At 50.0% G+C, this 17,910-nt stretch overlaps 1 protein-coding gene across 2 annotated transcripts in view; it reads right to left on the bottom strand.

The window, feature by feature from the left end:
• Positions 1–20: 20 nt before the first annotated feature.
• ECSIT (ECSIT signaling integrator) overlaps positions 21–17,910 on the bottom strand; it is a 30,170-nt gene continuing 12,280 nt past the window's right edge. Inside the window, exons 2-8 of one of the 2 annotated variants that reach the window (XM_003941770.4) lie at positions 14,955–15,069; positions 8,163–8,580; positions 6,543–6,766; positions 2,199–2,256; positions 1,909–2,057; positions 1,682–1,787; positions 21–372 (exon numbers count right to left, since the gene is read on the bottom strand). In XM_003941770.4, the coding sequence (XP_003941819.1) occupies positions 131–372; positions 1,682–1,787; positions 1,909–2,057; positions 2,199–2,256; positions 6,543–6,766; positions 8,163–8,580; positions 14,955–15,050 (1,293 nt within the window). In that variant the 5' untranslated portion in view covers positions 15,051–15,069 and the 3' untranslated portion in view covers positions 21–130. The remainder of the gene's footprint in view (positions 373–1,681; positions 1,788–1,908; positions 2,058–2,198; positions 2,257–6,542; positions 6,767–8,162; positions 8,581–14,954; positions 15,070–17,910) is intronic. The other variant, XM_010329506.3, reaches the window with a different exon arrangement.

Genomic DNA, 17,910 nt, shown 5'->3' with positions numbered 1-17,910 from the left:
CCAGAGAGGAGGGAAGGGAGCCCCATGCAGCAAAACATTTATTTGCTCTACACTCAAAGGGCATCTCATGCCTTCATTCCAGTCCACCATCTCCTCAGGCCATAGACTGTGCCTTCGTGGAAGCTCAGACTCAGCTCTGGCCCTCCCGCTGTCGCTGCAGGTTGTTGTCTTCTTCCTCGCGGTCCTCGGGCAGCGGTGGCTCTTCTAGCCCTGCAGATGTCTGGAGCTCCCCGGTGGGTCCAGCCAGGCGGAAGACCACGGGTATCTGAGCCAGGGCTGGGTTGGTCTCCTGCAGGTACTGGATCCACCTGGCTAGCGTTGCCTGGTCATGGGCACCCGCTATGCACATGGCGAAGACAGGGCCTTCCTCCACTGTTGGAAGAGATGCACCCTCAGGGTTTGCACAGTTGGGGCTGCAGCGGGTAACCCATACCTACACCTTTTTGAGGTATTTTACACTACCTTCCACTTTCTTTTTCTGTGATGGAGTCTCACTCTGTCGCCCAGGCTGGAGTGCAGTGGCGAAATCTCAGCTCACTGCAACGTCTGCCTCCTGGGTTCAAGTGATTCTCCTGCCTCAGCCTCCTGAGGAGCTGCGGTTACAGGCATACATCACCATACCCAGCTAAGTTTTTTATTTTTAATAAAGACGGGGTTTCACCATGTTGGCCAGGCTGGTCTCCAATTCCTGACCTCAAATGATCCACCTGCCTCAGCCTCCCAAAGTGATGGGATTAAAGGCGTGAGCCACTGCACCCAGCCTCCTCCTACCTTCTTGTGCCTCCAGACCTTTGCACAAGCTAGCCCTGCTGCCTAGGCTGCCCACTCCACACTTCACCTGGGCGATGCCTTCTGGGTCTTCCGGATTCTGCCAGGAAGCCCTCCTGACCCCCCTACTCAAGGCATGCTCATCTCCTCAGCTCCCCAAAGTGTAATTTGCCTGTTCCTTCACTGACCCGAGCGACTAGGCTTGTCCTGGTGACACCCAATAGTCAGCACAGAGGTGTGGAGGGAGGGAATGACCAAGGGCCGACTGCGCTGGGTGGCCTCAGGTCTGGAGCCCCTGGGACAAATGAGTGTGTGTGGCAGGAGGACCAGGGGGTAAGTGGACTGTGTCTCAGCCTGGGCCTACCCATTGACCCAGAGGCCGCCCCTCATCCTGGAAGTCCTGCCTGACAAGCTTTTTGCCTTTTTTTTTTTTTTTTTTTTTTTTTTTTTTTTTGAGACGGAGTTTCGCTCTCGTTACCCAGCTGGAGTCCAATGGCGCAATCTCGGCTCACCGCAACCTCCGCCTCCTGGGTTCAGGCAATTCTCCTGCCTCAGCCTCCTGAGTAGCTGGGATTACAGGCACGCGCCACCATGCCCAGCTAATTTTTTGTATTTTTAGTAGAGACGGGGTTTCACCATGTTGACCAGGATGGTCTCGATCTCTTGACCTCGTGATCCACCCGCCTCGGCCTCCCAAAGTGCTGGGATTACAGGTTTGAGCCACCGCGCCCGGCCTTTTTTTTTTTTTCTTTAAAGAGATAGATAGGGTCTGTCACCCAGGCTGGTGTGCAGTGGCTCAATCATAGTTCACTGCAACCTCAACTCCTGGGCAAGTGACCTTCCCACCTCAGCCTGTTGGAGGGCTGGGATTACAGGCACATGTGTGAGCCATGGCACGGGGTTCAGTTTTTACCTTCATCGATGTCAAACTCGTAGTCGTCCCAGCCATGCCTCGCGTAATCTAGGTCCAGCCACATCGGGTAGTAGAGGTTCCACTCCTCTGGCATCTCTTCCACTTCCTGCTCCAAGGAGGGTAGTGTAGGCAGGGTCAGAGGCTAGGGCTCTAGCTCTCCCGCAGCCTCTCCCACTCGCCCTCAGAGTGGTGCCAGCCCTGACACGTGCTCTGCTTTAAGCCCTCACCCTCTCCTCCGGGGGCAGCAAGTCAGCTCTGAGGATATGGTAGTACACACACTTGTTGCGGAGCCACAGGGAGAAGGGACCCTCAACAAAGATAGGCCGGGTTGAGTTGTGGCGAGCCAGGGCAGCCTGCTGATCGGGACTCTGGATTCCTGGTGTGGAGACATACATGCTCTGTGCTCTGTGTGGGATTCTGCCCAAAGGCCCAGGTAGCCCAATCTAGGCCCTGCAGGAACCCGGCAGTGCCTGGGGCAGGTTAGAGGCCTGGCCACCCCCATGCTCTCAGGACTTACCTACGATGTGGGGCTGGGTGGGATCTGCTGCATCTGTTGAGTCTTTGGAAGAAGCAGTCTGCAAGGAAGAGAAGGGATGTAATCTTGTAACCCTCAACCCCCTACAGAGGAACTGGGGACAGAGAAACAGAAAGGGGGATATCAGCAAATTGAGGACACCTCTCCTAGACCTGGTGTGTGGCCCTCCATCCCATCCCCTCCTCCCTCTGTCCCATTTGGCAATAGCCCCCGATCTTTAGGATGCTCCTGAGGGTACCTGGAGCCAGCCCACCTGTGTCAAAATCCTGACTCTGTCATAAGCTATATGACCTCGGCCAAGTCACTGTACCTGTGTGCCTCAGTTTCTCCAGATGCACAATAGGGATAACAGCACTTAATTCCAATTTTTTTTTTTCTTTTTTAGAGCTGGGGTCTCCCTCTCTGTTGTCCATGCTGGAATACAGTGACATGATCATAGCTCACTATAGCCTTGAACTCCTGGGCTCAAGTGATCCTCCCACCTCAGTCTCTGAAGTAGCTGGGTCTACAGGTGCACACTACTGTGCCTGGCTAATTTTATTTATTTATTATAATTTAATTTTTCATATCGATTTTTGCTCTTGTTGCCCACGCTGGAGTGCAGTGGTGCAATCTTGGCTCATTTTAGTCTCTGCTTCTTGGGTTCATGTGATTCTCCTGCCTCAGCCTCCTGAGTAGCTGGGATTACAAGCACCTGCCACCACACCTGGCTAATTTTTTATATTTTCAGTAGAGACAGGGTTTTGCCATGTTAGCCTGGCTGGTCTCAAACTCCTAGCCTCAGGTGATCTGCCTGCCTGGGCCTCACAAAGCACTAGGATTATGGGCATGAACCTAAGTTTGGATGGTTATAAAACATGTAGAACAGTGCCTGACAGGTAATAAGTGCTCAATGCTTGTGAATTAAAAATAGAAAAAGAACTTCACATATACAGAATATCCCAGGAAGGAGACATTAGAAGCAAATGATAGCTCTCACCTCTGTGGAGTACAGGGTGGGAAGGAATACCTTTTTGTATCTTTTAAAATTTTATACCTTGAACATAATTCAAAAACACTAGACAATTTTTTTTTTTTTTTTTTTTTTTTTTTTGAGATGAAGTTTCGCTCTTGTTGCCTAGGCTGCAGTGCAATGGCATGATCTCAGCTCCGTGTGATCTCAGCTCACAGCAACTTCCACCTCCTGGCTTCAAGTGATTCTCCTGCCTTAGCCTCCTGATTAGCTGGGATTACAGGCATGCACCACCATGCCTGGATTTTTTTTTTTTTTTTTTTTTTGGTATTTTTAGTAGACACAGGGTTTCGCCATCTTGGCCAGGCTGCTCTCAAACTCCTGACCTTGTGATCTGCCCACCTTGGCCTCCCAAAGTCCTGGGATTACAGGTGTGTGAGCCACCGCACCTGGCCAGAAACATTTTTTTTTTAAACAGACAGGTTTTTGCTCTGTCGCCCAGTCTGGTGTGCAGTGGTGTGATCATGGCTCACTGCAGCCTTGACTTCCTGAGTTCAAGTCATCCTCCTGCCTCAGCTTCCTGAGTAGCTAGAGCTACAGGCATGCACCACCACTCCCAGCTAATTTTCTTATTTTGTTGGTAGAGATGGGGTTTTGCCATGTTGCCCAGGCTGGTATTGAATTCCTGGGCTCAAGCAATCCATCTGCCTTAGTCTCCCAAAATTACAGGCATGAGCCACCATGCCTGGCTTTATTTTCCTCAGTGAGATAGGGGAGAAGAATATTTAAATACAAATGATATAGATGCAAAAAAAAAAAAAGATACATATCTGCTTGCAAATGTATAGAACCTCTCTAGAGATGGGGGTGAGGGGGGCCAGGGTAGAGGCAGAGGACTCATCACTATGTGCTTTTATGTGCAACTTCGCTTTTTAGTGCATTGCTTTGTAAAATGAAGAAATAAACTAAAAACAACCCTTCCCCCTGACATCTACTGCTGCTCTCAAGCCGTCTCTCACCTGGACCCACAACCTATCCACCATCATGTATATGGCCACCAGGGGACACATTTGCAGTTGCAGATTTTTCCAGAAACATGATTCTAACCCTATCCCTCCTTTTTTTTGAGATGGAGTCTTGCTCTGTGGCACAATCTTGACTCACTGCAACCTCTGCCTCTCACGGTTCAAGCAATTCCCCTGCGTCAGCCTCCTGAGTAGCTGGGACTACAGGCATGTGCCACCACGCTCGGCTAATTTTTTTTTTTTTTTTGTATTTTAGTAGAGACAGGTTTCACCATGTTGGCCAGGATGGTCTTGAACTCCTGACCTCATGATCGCCCGCCTGGGCCTCCCAAAGTGCTGGGATTACAGGCGTGAGCCACCGTGCCTGGCCTCCTATCCCTCTTTTTAAATCCTCCCCCATCACCCAGATGGCTCTCCCCACCATCCAAGGGATTCGAGATCACGCTCTTTAATCAGGTGCCCCCACTCCCTGCATCCAATTTCCTGGTGCACACTGCTCCTTCTGCCCGGAGTCCTCTGCTCTCCTCACCTCCTCCAGGAAGCCCTACCTGCCCGCTTGGTTCCCACAGAGCTTTGGGCTTCTCCATCTCAGAACCACTGGCCCTTAAGGAAACTGTTATCTGGGGCTGGCCTCCAGGACCAGATGACAAGTGCTGTGAGGAGCTCTCTTTGGATCCCCTGAGTGACATGGCATGAGTAGGGGCTCCTAGGACACTGAGATGGGAGTGTTACTCCACTCGGTCATTCAGCAAACCACTGCCAAGTGTCAGCCTTGCACCAAACCCTGTGCCCAGCCTTGGGAGATGAGAGGGAGACTGAGTCATGGTGAATGAGGAACAAAGCCCAGCACGATGAAGGGTTGGTGCCTTGGACAGGGAGGTCAGGAAGGGCATCTTGATTAGGAACAGTGGAACTGAGACCAGAATAACATGAAGTCCATGGGGAACAGTGTTCCTGGCAGAAGGAACAATGGGTACAAAGGCCTGTGGTGGGAACTGACAGAGAACACTCCAGGAACAAAAAAGAAGGAAGATGCCAGGCCGGGCATGGTGGCTCATGCCAGTACTTAAGGAGGCCAAGGAGGGCAGATCACAAGGTCAGGAGATTGAGACCATCCTGGCTAACACAGTGAAACCCTGTCTCTACTAAAAATACAAAAAAATTAGGTGTGGGCCGGGCGTGGTGGCTCAAGCCTGTAATCCCAGCACTTTGGGAGGCCGAGGCAGGTGGATCACGAGGTCAAGAGATCGAGACCATCCTGGTCAACATGGTGAAACCCCGTCTCTACTAAAAATACAAAAAATTAGCTGGGCATGGTGGCGTGTGCCTGTAATCCCAGCTACTCAGGAGGCTGAGGCAGGAGAATTGCCTGAACCCAGGAGGCGGAGGTTGCGGTGAGCTGAGATCGTGCCATTGCACTCCAGCCTGGGTTAACAAGAGCAAAACTCCGTCTCAAAAAAAAAAAAAAAAAAAAAAAAAATTAGGTGTGGGGCGGGTACCTCTAGTCCCAGCCACTCAGGAGACTGAGGCAGGAGAAGTGGTTAAACCCAGGAGGCGGAGGTTGGAGTGAGCCGAGATCGTGCCATTGCACTCCAGCCTGGGTAACAAGAGCGAAACTCCGTCTCAAAAAAAAAAAAAAGAAAGAGAGAGGTCAAAGGGGCTTGTTTGCCCCTTATACTATGTGAGCACACAGCAAGAAGGTGTCATTTTTGAAGCAGAGAACAGACCCTCACCAGACCTAGATCTGGTGGCACCTTGATCTTGAAACTTCCCAGCCTCTAGAACTGTGAGCAGAAATTTCTGTTGTTCATAAATGACCCACGCTAAGGGATTTCATTAGAGTAGCCTGAGTGGATTGAAACAGAGGTCACTCAAGCTGTGCTAGCAGTAAGGACCATGGGAACCTACCAGAGGACTCAGCTAGAGAATCAGAACTTAATTCACAGCAGGCACAGTGCCTCATGCCTGTAACCCCAGCACTTTGGTAGGCCAAGGCAGGAAGATCGCTTGAGCCTAGGAGTTCAAGGCCAGCCTGGGCAATATAGTGAGACCTAGTCTCTCTAAAAAAACAGTTTTTTAAATTAGCCAGGTGTGGTGGTATATGACTGGTGTTCCAGCTACTCGGGAGGCTGAAGTGGAAAGATGCTTGAGCCTGAGAGGCAGAGGCTGCAGTGAGCCAAGATTGTGCCATTGAACTCCAGCCTGGGCAACAGAGCAACACTCTGTCTCAAAAAAATAAAAAGAACTTGATTCACCACAATCACTTGAGTGAGAGAAGGGGAGCCCAGAGGAGGAATGGTGGGAGCCTGGCGTGGGGTGGCAGCTGAGGCTGTGGTCAAGGGCAGATACCTGGTATATGGTGACCTTGGCGCTGAGGTCAGGCTCTATGCGCCGCAGGGCGAATGTGGCCAGTTCCACAGGGTCCTGCGACAGGTCCCGGGGCACAGGGAAGGGGTTGACGTTCATGAATCGAGGGAACCACCGCTTCAGGCGCAGGAACTTGTGCATGGGATGGCTTTGGCGTCCAAATATCTGAATCAACAGGAACTCTGTCTCCTTGTTGGGCATCACCCCTGTGCTGGGCAAATGCAAGCAGAGTGTCAGAGAGGGAGGAGGAAGGAGGGAAGGGAAGCAGAGAGAAGAGAACATCGCAGTCAGGGAATTACAGACAGGGAGAAAAGAATCCGAATTAGAAAAAGTTAGGCTCAAGCCTGTAATCCCAGCATATTGGGAGGCCAAGGGGAGAGGATCACTTGAGCCCAGGAGTTTGAGACCAGCCTGGGCAATAGAGCAAGACCCTATTTCTAAAAGAAAGAAAGAAAGCCAGGTGCAGTCGCTCACGCCTGTAATCCTAATACTGTGGGAGGCCGAGGTGGGCAGATCACAAGGTCAGGACATTGAGATCATCCTGGCTAACACAGTGAAACCCCATCTCTATTAAAAATACACAAAATTGCTGGGCGCAGTGGCTCACACCTGTAATCCCAGCACTTTGGGAGGCCGAGGCGGGTGGATCACAAGGTCAAGGGATCGAGACCATCCTGGTCAACATGGTGAAACCCCGTCTCTACTAAAAATATAAAAATTAGCTGGGCATGGTGGTGCGTGCCTGTAGTCCCAGCTACTCGGGAGGCTGAGGCAGGAGAATTGCTTGAACCCAGGAGGCAGAGGTTACAGTGAGCCAAGATAGCGCCATTGCACTACAGCCTGGGTAACGAGCAAAACTTCATCTCAAAAAAAAAAAAAATACACAAAATTAGCTGGGCATGGCGGTGCGTGCCTGTAGTCCCAGCTACTCAGGAGGCTGGGGCAGGAGAATTGCTTGAACTCAGGAGGTAGAGGTTGCAGGGAGCTGAGATCACACTACTGCACTCCAGCCTGGGTGACAGAGCAAGACTCTGTCTCCAAAAAAAAAAAAAAAAAAAAAAGAAGAGGTGACCACACCTGTAATCCCAGCACTTAGGGAGGCTGAGGTGGGGGGATCACGAGGTCAGGAGATAAAGACCATCCCAGCCAACATGGTGAAACCCCATCTCTACTAAAAATACAAAAAAATTAGCTAGGTGTGGTGGCGTGTGCCTGTAATCCCCAGCTACTCTGGAGGCCGAGGCAGGAGAATCACTTGAACCAGGGAGTCGGAGGTTGCAATGAGCCAAGAATGTGCCACTGCACTCCAGCCTGGTGACAGACGGAGACTCCATCTCAAAAAAAAAAAAAAAGAAAGAAAAGAAAAATAAAGAGTAGAGGGGAAGGGGAGGGTGCAAAAGGGAGGAAGAGGAGGAAGGGAAGGGAAAGAGGCAAGGGAAAGAGAAGGGAAAGGAAAGGGGAAGGGAAAGAGACTGGGAGAGGGAGGGGACCTAGAGAGACAGAGCCGGAGCTGTGGAGGAAGGAGGGGCTGAGACCCAGGAGAGGTGCTGCCAGCTCTCAGGGCAGCCCACTCCCCACCCCACACCGGCCTCCTGTCCTCACCGTTGTTCTCCATCTGCTCCAGGACAGTCACCCCACACTCCTGCTGCCGAGGGTAGTGGATGAAGATGTGCTGGATGAAGTTTCGAGGCCGGAAGACCTCCTTGGGGAAGATGTCGAGCAGCAGGTTGTACACGGCCAGGTCCCGCTCGACGCCATACTCACGCATCTTGCGCAGGGCCAGGTAGATAAAGTCAACGTGGCCCCGCTTACGCACGCTGTGCTCCCGAAATTTCTGCACCGCCTGCAGGAAGCTCGCCTTGTCCCGTTTCCCATTGGGCGCCTGCCCAAACATGTCTTCATAGGGCACCACGGCCTTGGTGCGTCTCTGTTGGGGTTCCGTTGGGGTGGGAACCAGCGACTTTTCAGAGCTGTGGGTGGCTGCGCTGCAGTGAAGGCCCCGAGGGAGCTGGCGGGCGACCTGGGGAGGGAGGAGAACTGCTGGAATCTGACACCTCCCAGTGTCTGGAGGCGGAGTGGCTGCCAGGCTGGCTTTTTCCTTGGAGAGGTGCCAGTGGCCTCCCTGAGGATCTTGGAGGTAGGAAACTGTGGTTACAAACCCAAGATTCGAGGCCATTACAAAGTGCAATAAAACACAGTGCTGGCATGGCAGGGATGAAACAGTCGCTGCCAGCCATGGCTGGGCAGCTGCTAAAAACTGCCATGGAGGCAACTTGGTAACAGTCACAGTGATGACATGATGACACACACATGCCTTTTTTTTTTTTTTTTTTTTTTTTTTGAGACAGAGCGTTGCTCTTTCCTCCAGGCTGGAGCGCAATGGCGCAATCTCAGCTCACTGCAACCTCCTTTTCCTGGGTTCAAGCGATTGTCCTGCCTCAGCCTCCGGAGTAGCTGGGATTACAGACTCCTGCCACTGCGCCCAGCTAATTTTTATATTTTTAGTAGCGATGGGTTTTCACCATGTTGGCTAGGTTGGTCTTGAACTCCTGACCTCAGGTGATCTGCCTGCCTTGACCTCCCAAAGTGCTAGGATTACAGGCGTGAGCCACTGTGCCCAGGCTTTTTTTTTTTTTTTTTTTTTTTTTTTTTTTTTGAGACAGGGTCTGGCCCTGTGGCCTAGGCTGGAGTATAGTGGTACTACTATGGCTTACTGCAGCTTTGAACTCCTGGGCTTAAGAATTCTCCCTGTCAGCCTGTCCAGTAGCTGGCACTACAGGTGTACACCATGGCACCTGGCTAATTTTTAAATTTTCAGCAGAGTTGGGGTTGCACTATTTTGCCCAGGCTGGTCTTGAACACCTGGCTTTAAGTGATCATCCTGTCTCCACCTCCCAAAGTGTGGGATTATAGACATGAGCCACTGGGCCTGGTGGCCCTTTTTGCTTTTAATTTAATTTTATCTTTTTGAGACAGTCTCACTCTGTCACTCATGCTAGAGTGCAGTGGCATGACCTCAGCTCAATACAACCTCTGCTTCCTATGTTCAAGCGATTCTCATGCCTCAGCCTCCCAAATAGGGACTACAGATGTGCTCCACCACGCCCCACTAATTTTTATGTTTTTAGTAAAGATGGGATTTCACCATGTTGGCTAGGCTGGTCTCAAAGTCCAGGCCTAAAGTGCAATTCTCCTACATCAGCCTCCCAAGTAGCTAGGATTACAGGTACCTGCCACCACGCCCAGCTAATTTTTTTTTTTTTTTTTTTTTGAGATGGAGTCTCACTCTATTGCCCAGGCTGGAGTACAATGGCGTGATTTTAGCTCACTGCAACCTCCACCTCCCAGGTTCAAGTGATTCTCCTGCCTTAGCCTCCCGAGTAGCTGGGATTACAGGTGTGCACCACAACTCCCGGCTAACTTTTTTTTTTTTTTTTTTTTGAGACGGAGTTTCACTCTTGTTACCCAGGCTGGAGTGCAATGGCACGATCTCGGCTCACTGCAACCTCTGCCTCCTGGGTTCAGGCAATTCTCCTGCCTCAGCCTCCTGAGTAGCTGGGATTACAGGCATGCACCACGATGCCCAGCTAATGTTTTGTATTTTTAGTAGAGACGGGGTTTCACCATGTTGACCAGGATGGTCTCGATCTCTTGACCTCGTGATCCACCCACCTCGGCCTCCCAAAGTGCTGGGATTACAGGCTTGAGCCACCGTGCCCGGCTTAATTTTTATGTTTTTAGTAGAGATGGGGTTTCACCGTGTTGGCCAGGCTGGTCTCAAACTCCTGACCTCGTGATCCACCTACCTCAACCTGCCAGTGCTGGGATTACAGGTATGAGCCACTGTACCCAGCCTATTTTTGTATCTTTAGTAGGGATGGGGTTTCACCAAGTTGGCCAGGATGGTCTCAAATTCCTGACCTCAGGTGATCCACCCACAGCCTCCCAAAGTGCTGGGACCCTTTTTTCTTTAAAAGATAGAGTCTAGCCGTGTTGCCCAGGCCGAAGTGTAGTGGTTAGTCACAGGCATGAGCCAGCTGATCAACACAGGAGTTGTGACCTGCTCTGTTTCCAGCCTGGGTCAGTACACCCTTCCTTAGGCAACCTGGTGGTCCCCCAAGTCCCAGAAGGTCACAATATTCACGCAAAACTTAGTGCAGCATGCTCCATCAGCATGGTGCACTACAGCCCAGAACTCCTGGGCTCCAGTGATTCTCCCACCTCAGCCTCCAGAGTAGCTGGGACTACAGGCATGCATCACTAAAAGCCAGGCTAATTTTTGTATTTTTTGTAGAGACGGGGTTACGCTATGTTGCCCAGGCTGGTCTCAAACTTCTGGGCTCAAGCGATCCTTCTGCCTTGGTCTCCCGAAGTGTTGGGATTGTAGGCTTGAGCCACTGAGGCCACCTGGGGCTACTTGTATGTTACAGTGTAGCGCAAAGTAACTGTGACTAGTTGTGAGGGAGCCCATGTGGCCTGCAAAGTTGAAAATATTTACTATGTGACCCTTTATGAAAGTTTGCTAAACCCTGGTTCTAGATGATACAGTAACGAATTTCTTATTTTAATTTAAATTGAATGTTTAAATTAGAAGGGTTATATATAAGGCATCTTTAAAAATATATAGCTAATTATCCAGGCATGGTGGTGAGTGCCTGACAGTTCCAGCTACTCTTGGAGTCAGAGGTGGTTGGACTGCCTGAAGCCAGGAGTTCAAGGCTGTAGTGTGCTTTGATTGCACCACTGCACTGCAGTCTGGGCAACATAGTGAGACTCTCTCTCTCTCTCTCTATTTATTTATGAGACGGACCCTCACTCTTTTGGCAGGCTGGAGTACAGTGGCACGATCTTGGCTCATTGCAACCTCCATCTCCTGGGGTTCAAGTGATTCTCCTGCCTCAGCCTCCAAGTAGCTGGGACTACAGGCATGTGCGCCACCATGCCCAGCTAAGTTTTCTATTTTTGGTAGAGACAAGGTTTCACCATATTGGCCAGGCTGGCCTCCAACTCCTGACCTCGTGATCTGCCTACCTCAGCCTCCAAAGTGCTGGGATTACAGGTGTGAGCCACTGCGCCCAGCTGAGACTCCATCTCTCTATGAAAAAATTAAAAAATAAACTGAGCGTGGTGACGTATGCCTGTAGTTCCAGCTACTCAGGAGGCTGAAGCCAGAGGACTGCTTGAGCCCAGGAGTTCCAGGCTGCAGTGAACTATGATTGTGTCGCTGTACTCCAGCCTGAATGAAAGTGAAACCTTGTCTCTAAAAAATAAATGTATGTGTGTGTGTGTGTGTGTGTGTGTGTAGCTAACAAGTAAGAGCCAATATTAGGCCAAGCGCGGTGGCTCACGCCTCTAATCCCAGCACTTTGGGAGGCAGAGGCAGGTGGATCACCTGAGGTCAGGAGCTGGAGACCAGCCTGGGCAACCTGCTGAAACCTCATCGCTACAAAAAAAATACAAAAATTAGCCAGGCATGGTGGTGTGTGCATGTAGTCCCAGCTATTCAGGAGGCTGAAGGAGGCAGATCAATTGAGACTAGGAGGGCCAGGTTAAATGAGCTGAGATCATGCCACTGCACTCCAGCCTGGATGATGGAGCAAGACCCTGTCTCAAAAATAAGAGACGGCCGGGCACAGTGGCTCACGCCTTAATCCCAGCACTCTGGGAGGCCGAGGTGGGTGGATCACGAGGTCAAGAGATCGAGACCATCCTGGTCAACATGGTGAAACCCCGTCTCTACTAAAAACACAAAAAATTAGCTGGGCATGGTGGCACGTGCCTGTAATCCCAGCTACTCAGGAGGCTGAGGCAGGAGAATTGCCTGAACCCAGGAGGCGGAGGTTGCGGTGAGCCGAGATCGTGCCATTGCACTCCAGCCTGGGTAACGAGAGCGAAACTCAGCCTCAAAAAAAAAAAAAAAAAAGAGAGAGACAATATTTACTGAATATTCTTCCACTGTAGACACTGCTGAGCACTTTATATATGCGAGGCCTTGGCCGGGCGCGGTGGCTCACACTAGTAATCCCAGCACTTTAGGAGACAGAGGTGGGTGGATCACCTGAGGTCGGGAGTTTAAGCCTGGTCAATATGGTGAAACCCCATCTCTACTAAAAATACAAAAAATTAGCCAGGCGTGGTGGCGCATGCCTGTAGTCCCAGCTACTCCAGAGGCTGAGGCAGAAGAATCACTTGAACCTGGGAGACAGAGGTTGCAGTGAGCCGAGATCATGCCACTGCACTCCAGCCTGCGCAACATGAGTGAAACTCCATCTCAAAAAAAATAAAAATTTTAAATAAATAAATGTGAAGCCCTATGTCGGGGTATTCTTCCTGTGCTCATTTTACAGATAAGAAAACCAAGACCCAGGAAGATGAAGTGGGATGCACAGTGTCCCACAGCTGCAAAGCATCAGAACTGAGAATGGAGTCAGTGCCCTCAGCCCCCTGCTTTACTGTCCCCAACAGCCATCCTATGTCCTTCTTGGATAAGGCAATGTTTAAAAAAAAAAAAAGGGCATTCATTTAAAGTAAAATTTCAGGCTGGGTGTGTTAGCTCACACCTGTAATCCCAGCACTTTGGGAGGCCGAAGTGGGTGGATCACTTGAGGTCAGGAGTTTTTGACACCAGCCTGGCCAACATGGTAAAACCCCAACTCTACTAAAAAAAAAACACACAAAAATTAGCTGGGTGTGGTGGTGTGTGCCTGTAATCCCAGCTACCCCGGAGACTGAGGCAGGAGAATCATTTGAACCTGGAAGGTGAAGGTTGCAATGAGCTCAGATCACACCACTGCACTCCAGCCTAGGTGACAGAGGAAGACTGCATCTCAAAAAAGGAAAAAGAAAACTGAAATTTCAGTTAACTAATACTATAGGTGGTATAGTATTATACCACTTTAGGTAAGAATCAGAAAAGAAGCTCTAAAATGCCTAATGAGGGGGAAACTCTGCGAAGGAGGTAATGTAAATGAAATGCATAGCATGGGGCGGGCACAGAGTAAGTGCTCAATACAAGAACTATTAATATTCCCACCATCATCGTTATTGCTATCTATGGCTGTCAATCTGCTTTTGCCATCTGGTCATTATGGGTATGGGAAGGAAATTCAGTTTTCTGCTCCATCTTTACAAGCAGATTCAGGAGCTACCCACAGTCACCACACAAATCCACTGAGCTCATATGTCCTTATTTTCAAAGTCAACCCCCTCACCTACGTGGGCACTAGCATCTCTTAAAATAAATTAGGGTCCAGACACAGTGGCTCGAGCCTGTAACCCTAGCACTTCGGGAGGCCAAAGTGGAAGGATCCAGAGCCCAGAGGTTCAAGACCAGTCTGAGCAACATAGCAAGTCCACATGCCTAAAAAAAATTAACAGCCAGGCACAGTTGCTATTTGTTTTACATGTATTCCTAAAATCCCAGCAGTTTGGGAGGCCAAGGCGGGCAGATCACCTGAGGTCAGGAGTTCCAGACCAGCCTGGCCAACATAGTGAACCTCTGTCTCTACTAAAATTATAAAAATTAGCTGACCGTAGAGGCAGCCATCTGTAATCCCAGGTACTCAGGAGGCTGAGGCAGAATCATTGCTTTAACCCGGGAGGTAGAGGTTGCAGTGAGCCAAGACCACACAACCTGGGTGATAAGAGCAGAATTCCATCTCAAAAAAAAAAAAAAAAAAAAAAAACAACAACAACAACAACAACAAAAAAAACACCATTAGCCAGGTCTAGTGGCTCAAATCTATGGTTCTAGCTACTCAGGGGGTTGAGGTGAGAGGCTCACTTGAGCCGAAGAGTTTGAGGCTACAGTGAGCCCTGATTGCACCACTGTACTCCAGCCTAGGTGACAGAGCAAGACCCTGTCTCAAAAATAAATACATAACAGAGCAAGACCCTGTCTCAAAAATAAATAAATAAAGTAGGGGCTTTTGGCTAGGTGCTGTGGCTCATGCCTGTAATTCCAGAACTTTGGGAGGCTGATGTGGGTAGATCACTTGAGCCCAGGAGTTCGAGACCAGCCTGGCCAGCATGGCAAAACCCCTTCACTAAAAAATATATATAAAGCTTAGCTGGGCGTAGTAGTATGTGCCTGTAGTCCTAGTCCTAGCTACTTGGGAGGATAAGGCGGGAAGATTGCTTGAACCTGGGAGGTCAAGACATGAGCTGTGATCATACCGCTGCACCCCAGCCTTGGCAAGAGAGCGAGACACTGTCTCAAAAAACAAACAAACAAACATACATACATACATAAATTAGACTTTCCATGTGACTTCAGCACAGATAAACCAGCCCAGACTCACCAGAGCTGGCTTCACAGAGTGGATTCTGAAGGGGCTAAGAGCAAAGCCCAAGCTTACCTCCCTCTGCCCCAAAGACTGCCTGGCTGGTGCTTACCTGAGAGATGGAGGTTCCTGTGAGGGCGGCCCCGCAGATGCCTCCCCAGGCTCTACAGAGGCCTCGGGCCAGTAGGATGGCCTGGACCCAGCTCATGCCTCTGCTTGTCAATCACCTGCCCCAAAAAGAAAATCCAGCATTAGCCTGGTACCTTACCTGACAGAGGCGAGAGCCCCCATAGGGTAGAGGGCACATTGCAGATTATGTGGCTAACTCACCAGCCCCAATGTTTACCCTACCCACAAGACAGGCTCAGGTGACTCAAAGACTTTGTTCCTGGAACAGCACCCCCAACCTCCCTGCCCCAGGGGTGTGATCATAGCTGACTGCAGCCTCCAACTCCTGGGCTCAAGTGATTCTCCAGCCCCAGCACCTCAAGAAGGTGGGACTACAGGCGTGTGCCACCATGCCCAGCTACTTTGAAAATAGTTTGCAGAGACCCAGGGTCTTGTTGTGTAGCCCAGGCTGGTCTTGAACTCCGGGCCTCAAGTGAACTTCCCACCTCTTGTCTCCCAAAGTGCTGGGGTCAAAGGTGTCAGCCACCACTCCTAGCCATTACAATGTAGTTTTGCAAATTTTTGTCCCTCCAATAAGAAGCCCTGTACCCATTAGCACTCATTCAATTTCCCTTGACTCCCAATCCCAGGAAACCACTCATCTACTGTCTCTACAGATCTGCCGGTGCCTATACATGGAATCACAAGTGCTCCTTTGTGACTGGCTTCCTTCACTTGACATGCTTTCTTTTTTTTTTTTTTTTGAGATGGAGTCTCACTCTGTCACCCAGGCTGGAGTACAGTGCTGCCATTTCAGCTCACTGCAACCTCCGCCTCCTGGGTTCAAGCAGTTCTACTGCCTCAGCCTCCTGAGTAGCTGGGACTACAGGAGTGAGCCACCACACCTGGCTACTTTTTGTATTTTTTAGTAGAAACAGGGTTTCACTATGTTGGCCAAGCTGGTCTCGAACTCCTGACCTCAAGTGATCCACCCGCCTCCACCTCCCAAAGTTCTGGGATTACAGGCGTGAGCCACCGCACCCAACCCATTGACATGTTTTCACGGTTCATCCATTATTTTTTTTTTTTTTTTTTTGAGACCGGGTCTTGCTTTGTCTCCCAGGCTGGAGTGCAGTGGCACAAGCTCAGCTCACTGCAACCTGTGCCTCCCAAGCTCATGATTCTCCTGCCTCAGCCTACTGAGTAGCTGGGATACAAACGTGTGCCACTGCACCCAAAAATTTGTGATTTTTAGAGACGGGCTTTTGCCACATTGCCCTAGCTGGTCTCAAACTCCTGAACTCAGGCAGTCTGCCTGCCTCGACCTTCAAGTGTTGGGATTATAGGTGTGAGCCACCTTGCTCAGCCATGTTGTAGCATTTTGTCAGAACTTCATTGCTTTTATTTGTTTTATTATTATTATTACTATTATTATTATTATTTGAGGTGGAGTTTTTCCCTTGTTGCCCAGGATAGAGTGCAGTGGCACTCACCGCATCCTCTGCCTCCTGGGTTCAAGTGACTCTCCTGCCTCAGCCTCTCGAGTAGCTGGGATTACAGGCATGGGCCACCATGCTCAGCTAACTTTGTACTTTTAGCAGAGATGAGGTTTCTCCATGTTGGTCAGGCTGGTCTCGAACTCTCGACCTTGGGTGATCCACCTGCCTCAGCCTCCCAAAGTGCTGGGATTACAGACGTGAGCCACCTTGCCCTGCCAATTCCATTCTTTTTGGAATGGAATATAACCAGGTTTTGTATGGCTATAACCATATTTTATTTATGCATTCATCAATTGATGGACATTTGGGGTTGTTTGCCAAATGTTTTTGACTGTTATAACTACTATTGCGACCAAGATTCATGTAGAAGTTTTATGTGAACATATGTTTGTACTTCTCTTGGGTATATACTTAGGAGTGGAACTGCTGAGACATATGGTAACTACATGTTTCACATTTTTAGGAACTGCCAGACTGTTTTTGGGGATGACTGCACCATTTTACATTCCCATCGGCAATGTACAGTTGACCCTTCATCAACACAGGTTTGAAAAGCATGAGTGAATTTTTTTTTTTTTTCAGTACAAGTTACGGCTGCGTGTGGTGGCTCATAAGTGTAATCCCAGCACTTTGGGAGGACAAAGTAGGCAGACCATTTGAGGCCAGGAATTCGAGAGCAGCCTGGCCAACATGGGAAAGACATCGTCTCTACTAAAAAAAAAAAAAAAAAAAAATTAGCTGGGCATGGTGGCACGCTCCTGCAGTCCCCAGCTATTCAAGAGGCCAAGGCAGGAGAATCACTTGAACCAAGGAGGCAGAGGCTGCAGTGAGCTGAGATTGTGCCACTGCACTCCAACCTGGGTGACAGAGCAAGACTCTGTTTGAAAAATAAAAATAAGGCCAGGTGTGTGGTGGCTCACGCCTGCAATGCCAACACTTTTGGAGGCCAGGCAGGGAATCACTTGAGGTCAGAAGTTCAAGACCAGCCTGGCGTATGTGGCAAAACCATGTCTCTACTAAAAATACAAAAATTAGCCGGATATGGTGGTGCGTGCCTGTAATCCCAGCTACTCAGGAGGCTGAAGCAGGAGAATCACTTAAGCCTGGGAGGTGAGTTACAGTGAGCTGAGATCGCACCACTGCACTCCAGCCTGGGTGACCGAGTGAGACTATGTCTCAAAAAACTAATTAATTAAATTTATTTAAATAGGCCGGGCGCGGTGGCTCAAGCCTGTAATCCCAGCACTTTGGGAGGCCGAGGCGGGTGGATCACGAGGTCAAAAGATCGAGACCATCCTGGTCAACATGGTGAAACCCCGTCTCTACTAAAAATACAAAAAATTCGCTGGGCATGGTGGCGCGTGCCTGCAATCCCAGCTACTCAGGAGGCTGAGGCAGGAGAATTGCCTGAACCCAGGAGGCAGAGGTTGCGGTGAGCCGAGATCGCGCCATTGCACTCCA

This window comes from Saimiri boliviensis, chromosome 14 (genome assembly GCF_048565385.1).
Source record: "Saimiri boliviensis isolate mSaiBol1 chromosome 14, mSaiBol1.pri, whole genome shotgun sequence".
Lineage (NCBI taxonomy): Eukaryota > Metazoa > Chordata > Mammalia > Primates > Cebidae > Saimiri > Saimiri boliviensis.
Note: the sequence above shows the minus strand (reverse complement) of the source record. Positions and strands in the feature narration are given on the sequence as shown.